This window comes from Lemur catta, chromosome 15 (assembly GCF_020740605.2).
Source record: "Lemur catta isolate mLemCat1 chromosome 15, mLemCat1.pri, whole genome shotgun sequence".
In the NCBI taxonomy this organism is placed as follows: domain Eukaryota; kingdom Metazoa; phylum Chordata; class Mammalia; order Primates; family Lemuridae; genus Lemur; species Lemur catta.
The window spans coordinates 36,260,213-36,269,521 of NC_059142.1; the positions used below are offsets into that span (position 1 = coordinate 36,260,213).

Genomic DNA, 9,309 nt, shown 5'->3' on the forward strand with positions numbered 1-9,309 from the left:
TGTGGGGCAGACCTTTGGTGACTAACCCCAAAGTCAGGGTTTGGCTCAGGATGCATTCTGGCTCCACCCCTTAGTAGCTGGGTGACCCTGGGAACATTTTTTAGAAAACTGCTGTGAGTCTCAGCTCCCTTTTCTGTAAAAGGGGGCTGGAATAATGCCTCTTTCATCGGGAGTGGTCAGTACTAAGTGGCCTATAGTAGGTGCTCAGTTAAATATTGGTTTCCTACCCCCTTCTTTTATAAGGAACTCCACCATACCCCATAGCTTCAGTTTAACACATTAACTACCACACAAAAAAATCAGAAACGTTTCCTTGGGGCCAGTGTTTTATTATGAAAATAGAATTAAAACTTTGAGTATAATTTGAAGGTAAGCATAAATAGAAAAATGAAATTTATTAACTTCTATTCATTTAGTCCACGTTTTTAGAATTAAATTGTCAATATTAATTGTAACAATAAGAATATCAACAAGTAAGATTTCATATATGCTTTATGTGGCCCCAGGGGCAAAACTAGAGTGAGTTAAAAACAACTGGCATGGCATGGCAGTTAATGTGTTAAGGAAGAGGAGCGGGCTCTCTCCCTATGACGTTAGGTCCAGCTCTTTCTTAAGCCACAAGAGCTGGGAACTGGAAAAAGCTGGCCAAATCTCTGGAGCTCGTGGTGGAAACACAGGGAGAGACCAAGGTGGCCACTAAACAATGTGGTCCTGCAGCTTCCAGGCCCGCTCCTTGCTGGCCGCTGGGCTACCCCACCCCAGGGAGCTGTTGCTCAGGGAATTTATTACCCAAACAAACAGACCCATACAAGGGGGCCTTTGTTAGGTGCCTCACCCAGGCCAGGGGAACTCAGAGGACGAGTGAGGGAGATCAGGAGCTGGAGGGACAGAGGCAGGCTCAGGGGTGCTGCCTTCCCCAAGGCCTCTTCCCCCACCCCTCCCCACTACTCAGAACTTTCTAGGATCTCACCAATGACTCAATCCATAAAGCCTCCCACGGAGGAGCCCAGACCTTCCCCCACTCGCAGCCCTGCCCAGTGTTAACAGCTCACATTTATGGAGTGCTTCTAGCAGGTGGCCCTGGAACAAGTATGCCCTAGGTTCCTCACTTAATCTTCTCATCACCTGAGACAGGTGCCACCACTGTCCCCATTTTCCAGACAAGTTAGCTGAGACTGGGAGAGGTTAAATCACTCGCCCTTGGTCCCCAGGCACTTGCAGTGGTGGAGCTGGGACTGAAGCCAGGGCTGGCCTGTGTGCGTGGCCACTGCCCCACACGGCCCTTACACTCTTGATTCTCTTCTGCTGGGGGACAGGAAATTGAGGCCCAGAACAAAGAAAGGGGCACAGACACCTTCTGCAGAAGGGGAGGGAGGTGAGGAGGAGAGAGGACAATGTCTGGGCCTCAGGATCTTGAGAGGTGACCATCATTTGAGTGGGCTACACAGACTCTGGAACCAATGGGATTAAGCCAACCAGTTTCGAGGCTGCGTGTCCCATGAGGTCCCAGACTATAGGCACCTCCCACATCAGCCCATTCTGGGTACCCTGAGGCAGAGGATGAAGATGGACCTTGGGCCACTGACCCAAGATTCTGTATGATAGGGCACTGTACTGCCACCTCCTCAAACATCACAATTACTCTTCTAAGTAAGAGGATCTGAGGGCCCTCTGCCCCTGGTATGGCCACCCTGCTCCACAGCCCCAGTGATCTCTACAGGAAAGTCCCCATATACCCCTAAGCTGTGGGGCTGGGTGGAGGGAGATCTGGCTGCCCAGGGAGGCTGAGTGAGGCAGCTGCAAGTTTCCACCACACGAGAGGAGGAGGAGGAACCGAGAGCGCAAATATGTACAGGACTGGGAAAGGCTATGGGTTATCGACCACAGTTTCACTGGGACTCGACCCAAGTGGAGGAGGGGGGGCAGGGGAGGCCGGCTGGAACTGGCCTTCACTGCCCAGAGGGCCAACCCTGGGCAGCAGGCTCCCCCTGCTGGATGCCCAGCCTACATGGTGGGAGAAGTGAGGTGGGAGGCAAGTTGCTTAAATTCCCCAACTCCCCTCCTCCCGGAGAAGGTGGGGGGGCAAGACAAGGCCAAGTTGAACATTAATATCACATACGGCTAACGGGCTTTTATTACAGACTTGGCACGGTGACTGGATGGACAGAGAATTGAAAAGGTAACAGCTGAGACCAGGCTCAAAGCTGGAGGGATACTCAGCCCCCAATAACACAAGTGGGGTGCAGCAATTCTTCACGTGGGCACACACACACGTTTACTAACAAAAGTCACAGCCTACAGCAGAACAAAAAGGGCAAGGCAGGTAAGGGCACCCACTCCTGTAGGTGGCCTCAGGTTAAGGTGCCTTCTGGCACTCAGGCTTCAGGGGCCATCAACACAGGAGGGCTGCCCTTGGACGAGCCCTGCTAATAACAGGGACTGAAGCACACGCCCATACAGTGGAAGGAAGCACAGTTTACAGAGTTGCAAGTTCAATGCCAACCAGTGCAAATAATAGTCATTCTCTGATCCTGGCTTAGTCACAGCAAACATTTACCCAGCCTGGCTCCTCTCTGTGGCCTGTAGGCTGCTTGCTCATCCAGGCTGTCTCTGGTCAGCAGGCTGGTGCTCACGGAAAGCAAATTCAGTTCAGCACAAGACTCAGCCAGGGGTTATTAAAGGGTCAAAGACAGTGAGGGTGGGAGATTGTGGGTTTAGAGACTGAGGCCAGGACAACCCATCACCTGGGGGTCTTGTTAAAATGCAGAATCAGATTCAGTGGGTCCGAGGTGATCCCAAGGGTCTGCGTCTCTAATAGGCTCCCGAGTGACACTGATGCTACTGGCCCATGGATCACACTGGGTAGCAAGCAGGGTCCAGACAGACCAGGCCTCAACCTTGGCTGCACAGAATTCCCCGGGGAGCTGTTAAAGTTCCTAATGCCCGGGCTGCACGCAGATCAGTTCAATCATCTCTGAGGCTGGGACCCAGGCATCTGGATTTTTAAAGCCCCCCAGGTAATTCCAGTGTGGGTGACAACCAGTGATCTAGAAATCACCCTCAGGGGAGGTGAGGAGTAGGGGAAGGGGATGTCTGAGCAGTCTGAAGAGCATAATCTCTATAATAATTTAATTTTATATTTGGAAAATGAAATATGTGCATTTTTCCATAAACAAACATAGACAGCAAAGCTTGATTAAAATCTTCCTGGCCTGTTGATGTGGGCACCAAAATCCTTTTTACAAAATTCCTGACTGACTGGGATTGAAAATGTCTAGTGACGGAACACTCCCTATTAGGCAGGTTAGACTGTTTGAAATCTCTCCCCATATTGAGATGAAACCTACTTCTCTGCAACTTCCCCCTCTGGGTCCCTTGGAGCTACAGGGAATATTAATCTCTTTCTACATTGCTGTGTTTCAAATAATGGAAGGCAGCAATCAGTAAGGGCAATGCTATAAAAATATCCTATCAGTAAATGAGTCAGTTCTTTCAGTTGCAAGCAACAGAAATTGATTCTAGCTAGTTTAAGCCAAAAAAAAAAAGAAGAATTTATAGAGATAGTGGGGTGTTGAGGCAGGAAGAGGAAATGCATAACACAGACCTGGGAAGGAGGGACCCAGGGCAGCTCAGGGAATTGCAACAGCAGCAGCCAGAGGCTGTTGCTTCTTCAATGTTATTAATGACCTGGCTACAGTGACTCCCAAGGCTCTGGGTCTCAGCATTTCAAATTCCATTTTCTTTTTTTAGAGACGGGGTCTCACTATATTGTCCAGGCTGATTCTTGATCTCCTGGATCCGAGTGATCCTCCTGCCTGAGCCTCTCAAAGTGCTGGTATTATAGATGTGAACCACCTACATGGCCAAATTTCAGATTATTGACAAGACAATCTGATTGGCTAGATTGGCTCAGATGCCTACACTGGGACCAACTGGCTTTGGCCAGTATGGCTCACATGGTAACAGACAGGTCTGCTAGTTCACCAGAAAGGAAGTTACACCAGATGCTACCCCAAGAGGGAGCTATTCCAACAAATCTTATGCAAAGTCAAGAAATTAATTAGGGGATTATTTCCCATTTGTGATCCTCTGACACTGTTACACTCCACTTGACCAGCCAACTGAGAGCCAGCTGAGTACAGACGTCTTGGAAGATGAGTTCTGAAGAGTCCTAACTCTAGGGGTGGGGAGGGAAATAGGTTGAGTTTAAAAGGGCCTAGCTCCCAGTCTCATACCCTCTCTCAGCACCTGGCCCCAGCTCCACCGTGGCAGATCCAGAGTCAAGGGGCAAGTCTCTCATAGAGCCAGTCTTCCTCTCCGTGGTGGGTCATGGGCCCCAAAGGCGAACCTCCTACTGAAAGGCCTCGCCGAAAGACGATGCGATCGTGCAGGCGGTTGGTTTGGCCTTGCCAGAACTCCATCACCTGTGGGTACAGGATGTAGCCACCCCTGTAAGGAGAAGGAGAGGCTTCAGCACTCTGTGGGTTTTTCCAGCCAGGATAGTCGCCCATCCCCACCCTCCTTCATCCCAGGGTCTCTTGAAGGAAGTTGCTGGGACGCATCTGCTGAGGATTGCAGGGAGGAATAGATCTGCAATTCCACAGACAGGGTGGCTTCAGGTACACATGGGGGTCCTGGTGTCCCTTTCCAGATGACCATCAAGTATCACTCACCAGTATTTTGGCTTAGGCACTTCTTGGTCTTGGTAGAGCTGCTCCAGTTCCTCATTTTTGTTTCTCAGATACTGTCCAGGGGAGGGAGATAGAGGAAGGGCCAGGCCCAGTCAATGATCAATTCAAAAAGGACTTACTGAGCATGTGCACTGGGCCAGGTGCTAGGGACACAGGTGAGCAGGAAGAGTGGCTTCTGTCCTCTAGGAAGACACAGTCAATTGGAGGGTCAGACAGGAGGCCTGTTTCCCCATTCCCCACCCTCACCTTCCCCAGGGAGATGGTCCTTTTCATAATTTTCACTTTGCTGAACAGAGAATGCCCTGGCATCCCCTGGGGACAGCCTCTGGGGATGAGCCAAGGCCCCCGACACCTGGAGGACTACAGAGGAGCCCCACTCACCTCCCGATCAGGGATCACAGAACTCTGCTGACTGACCACAGCCCCAATCTGGCTGCTCTTGGGGCGAGAGTGGAAGTAGCACTCAGCCTCCTCCTCGGGCAGCTTCTTCACAGGGCCTTCCACACGCACCTGCTCAGGGAAGGCCCCGGCTGAATGGTGCCCCCTGCCCTCCCAGCACAGGCCCTGTTCCTCTCTGTTCTTCTATCGACAGCTCCACCACTCCTGGCTCCAAATATAGGCAGGCTAATTGAGAGCTATTTGGGAGACAGAGTGCCCAGGTAGGATGCTTGCCCAGTTTGGAAACCTTACTAGGCTCATCCATAAACTCAGGCCCTGCAAACCCAGCCACCCAGGGCTGTCCGGGGAAAGCTCACTCACCTGACGGTTAAGGGGCTCCCAGTAGAAGACAAGGGAAGCAAAGGGATTAGAGTCCTGGAAATGAAAGAGAATCCATAGACAGCCATCAGGACAGGCAGAGAATGCCGCCAGCATGCAGGGGGAAGGCAGGAGATCTGCAGCATGTGGGCCCACAGCAGATGCATTCACTATAACAATCTCGTTCAAATCCCCAAAGGTAGGCCTACTGTCGCTGATGTGGAGACAGGCTCAGAGATGCTAAGTAACATGCTCAAGTTCACAGAGTAAGTGGTGGAGCTGGGTTTAAGCTGGTCTGACACCAAAGTGAGGCTTGGCCATTTCTCCCACCCTTAGATTTTCAAGTCCTGAAAAATGCATGTTTGGCTGGCATGGACTCAGGGAGGGCTACTCATTTTGGATTCATTCACTGAATGCAAAGTGCCAACCAGGAGAGGTGCCAGGGGTATAGATGTAGCCTCTACTTCCACAGAGCTTACTGTTTAGCAGAAGAGACAAACATCAGTCACATAATCACATAAATAAATGCACAGTTAAAAACCAAAAAAAGAGCAAAAAGGAAAGTTGCAAGTTATGATGACATCAAATAGCACCAGGGGCTGCTGACTCAGCATAAGAGTTGAGGAAGGCTTTTCCAAGGAGGTGACACGTGGGCTGAGGCCTGAAGGTGTCATTAGGTATCTATCAGATGGCTTCCAGGGGTAGTGCTGGTAAGAAAGAGAATCTGTTCATTCATGGCAAAGGCACAGGCAAGTGCACATGCCTCAAGGCAGGAGGGCACCTGCACAAAGACAGCAGGTGGCCTGGGGTGTGAAGTAGCAGGAGAAGGCCACTGAGGAGGCAAGGGCTGGGCCCTGCAGGCCCCAGGAAGGATTGCTGTGAACCCTCACCAGCTCTTTTCCTTTTCGACTCTCGAAGTTAGTGAAGAAGCGGAAACCATCCTTGCCAAAGCCCTTCAGCAGCAACATGCGGGCAGAGGGTTTTCCATCTCTAGGGGCAAACAGCAGAGCACTGTGGTCACAGCCCACTTCAGAGTCCTTGTAAGTCTCCCTTCCCTACAAGGGGTCTGAGCACCCCCTCCAGCTGTGTCTCTCTCATTCAGCTGTCAGTCTACCTATTCCCATGTGCTCCTTGGGATTTGTCCTGTAGGTACAAGTATAACACCACTGCCGAAGGCCCTGTTATAGACTGAATTGTGACCTCCCAAATCCATATGTTGAAGCCCTAACCTCCAATGTGACTGTATTTGGAGATAGGGCCCTTAGGGAGGTAATTACAGTTAAATGAGGTTGTAAAGGTGGAGCCCTAATCCAATAGGACTGGTGTCCTTGTAAGAAGCAGAAGAGACACCACAGCCCCTCTGCAAAGCCACTAGGAGAGACCTTACCAGAAATCAACCCCAATGGCACCTTGATCTCAGACTTCTAGCCCCCAGGAACTTCAAGAAAACAAACTCCTGGGGTTTTTTTGTTTGTTTTGAGGTAGAGTCTCACTCTGTTGCCCCAGGTAGAGTGCAGTGGTATCACTGTAGCTCACTGCAACCTCAAACTCCTGGGCACAAGTGATCCTCCTGACTCAGCCTCCGAAGCAGCTGGGACTACAGGTGCACACCAGGAAGCCCAGCTAATTTTTCTATTTTTAATAGAGACGGAGTCTCATTCTGTTGCTCAGGCTGGTCTTGAACTCCTGAGCTCAAGCAATCAATCCTCCCTCCTCAGCCTCCCAGAGTGCTAGGATTACAAGCATGAGCCACCTTGTTCAGCCAAACTCCTGTTGTTTAAGCTACCCAGTCTATAGTATTTCTTTATGGCAGCCCTAGCAAACTACTAATGCCATAAAGACAGGGACCAACAATAATGCAATCATCCGGCTTAGTGATCACAGAATGTGCTCTCATATCAGCTCATCTGCTCAGAGCTTGGGGGATACCCACAGGCACAGTACAAGAGCCCTGCCTTCAAATGAGCGGGGACAAGAAGAGTTGAATAGAAGCCAATATGAGAGTGTCTCAAAGGGCATATGATTATCAAATGAATGATACAGCCAAGCACTGTACTAGATTTCAAGAGGACAGAGCTTCATGAAGAGGTCCTAGGAGAAATAGCTGCTGAAGGGCACACAGGGCTTGGACAGATGGGAAGATGAGGGAGGCAAGGGTTGCGTGTGGCTATATCAAGGGCAGAGATGAACAAGGCACTGCATTGTATCACTGAAATGGAACTTAGTGGTCTGGTCTTTGGTTTACAGGTAAGGACACTGAGGGCCAGAGAGGACAAGTACCTTGCCTCAAGCCACACAGCATGTTAATAACAGAGCTGAAACCATAACACTGGCATCCATCAAGTTGAGAGCTTCCTAAGTTTGCTACTTCATCTGTACCCACCGACAGGAGTACTGTGGCTATACTCACCTGGTACAGGTGGCCAGACACATGGCATTGGCTTCCCCTATGTCAGGACACTGAACAGCTTCCTCGAACCAGACAGCAAACTGCTTCATTGGGTCCAGGGAGGTCAGATGAGCTTCCTCAAATGCCTGGGAATGGAGTTTTATTGCATATAATAAACACTTATTGCGCTATTATATACCTGGCACTTTTCAAATAGTAACTCAATGATGTCATAATAAAAAACAGTCCCTAGGAAGTAGATTCTGTGCCCCATTTTACAATTGAGGAAACAGGCATAAAAAGGTCAAATAACATGCCCAGTCCTAAAGCTAGTGACGGATGAATCAGGGTTTCATGTCATGGGTGTCAAACCTGTTTATCAGAATCAGCTGGGAAGCTTTAAAAAGAAAAAAAAAGAGGTTCTTGGGCTCCACTCCCATAATTTCTCATTCAGTAGGTCTGAGGTTTAATGATAAATGGCATTTTAAACAAGCATTTCTGAAAATGCTCACATGCAAGCCGATTTGGTAACCACGGCTCTGGACCCCAATTTCAAAACCATTCTCTTGGTGCCTATGCTAAGGAGGGAAAGGAAAAGAATTCCAAGTGATGAGCAGAAGGTACTGAAGGCAGAAGCTAAAAGCTTTCTCCTCCCCTCTTCTCTGAGCTATGCCCCCTTCCCCATATTCCACTTTTTAATTTATCAAACTTTTGGTAAGCTGTTTATCACTATTCTAAGCACTTTACAAATATCTAAGTCCATACATAACATCCCTATGAGGCAGGTGCTGGCACTTTACAGATGAGGAAACTGAGGCCCAGAGAGGTTAAGGCAGGCTCCAGAGTTCGTGCTCTTACGGCTAGGACAAGCTGCCTCTTGAACCCATCTGCATCCACGTTTCCCCAGAACCCCTTCCCCAGTGGTTGTCTTTTTGAATACCCCTTCTCCCATGGGGGTGGCCCCAGAAGCCCCGTGTGGTTTCTCCAACGCCCCTCGCCTCCATGACTCGGGCACCCCCCTTCCCCCGCCCCCTGCAGGAGGCCCTGTCTGGGCGGCGGCGCCAGCACCTCTCGGTCCCCGCGGTAACTCTTGCGCATGGGTCCCAGGTCCATGGCAGCACCGCGACCAAAAAGGCGGCGGAGGTAGCCTGGCCACTGGGCAGGTCGCCCGAACGTCGCGGTGACGCCCCGCAGTCCCCACGTCATGGGAGCCGCCGGCCACGTGACCTGGCGTTGCCTGGCGCTGGGTTCCGCTGGGTTCGGAACCAATTTCTCAGCCCAGGTGTCTACACCGCGGAAGGAAGGATTTGCCAGTCACCCAGCCAAGCTAACAGGTCCCAAGTCCTGGGAGCCAATGGGAGTCCAGGATCGGAGGAGGGAGACAGACGCGGAGAGGTCATTGGTTCGCGTTTACCCGGAGCGAGGCCAATTAGAGCGAGAACAGAGAAACCCAGCGGCCAATGGGCAGCATCT

At 50.6% G+C, this 9,309-nt stretch overlaps 1 protein-coding gene across 1 annotated transcript; it reads right to left on the reverse strand.

Annotated features, from left to right (window-relative positions):
• Positions 1 to 2,109: 2,109 nt before the first annotated feature.
• Positions 2,110 to 9,193, reverse strand: PNPO (pyridoxamine 5'-phosphate oxidase). Its single transcript, XM_045526300.1, has 7 exons — positions 8,905 to 9,193; positions 7,858 to 7,982; positions 6,338 to 6,437; positions 5,451 to 5,504; positions 5,073 to 5,201; positions 4,674 to 4,744; positions 2,110 to 4,449 (listed from the first exon to the last, which is right to left on the reverse strand). The coding sequence occupies exons 1-7, from the start codon at positions 9,040 to 9,042 to the stop codon at positions 4,281 to 4,283; spliced, it is 786 nt and encodes a 261-aa protein (XP_045382256.1). The 5' UTR covers positions 9,043 to 9,193; the 3' UTR covers positions 2,110 to 4,280.
• Between the last annotated feature and the right edge of the window lie 116 nt (positions 9,194 to 9,309).

Bases quoted from the DNA above. Each gene is read 5' to 3' on its own strand.
- PNPO (XM_045526300.1), bottom strand. From the start codon at position 9,042: ATGACGTGGGGACTGCGGGGCGTCACCGCGACGTTCGGGCGACCTGCC. The intron at 7,983-8,904 runs GTGCTGGCGCCG...CTCCATTCCCAG, and splicing joins GTTACCGCGGGGACCGAGAG to GCATTTGAGGAAGCTCATCT. The intron at 4,450-4,673 runs GTGAGTGATACT...TTCTCCTTACAG, and splicing joins GTGCCTAAGCCAAAATACTG to GGGTGGCTACATCCTGTACC.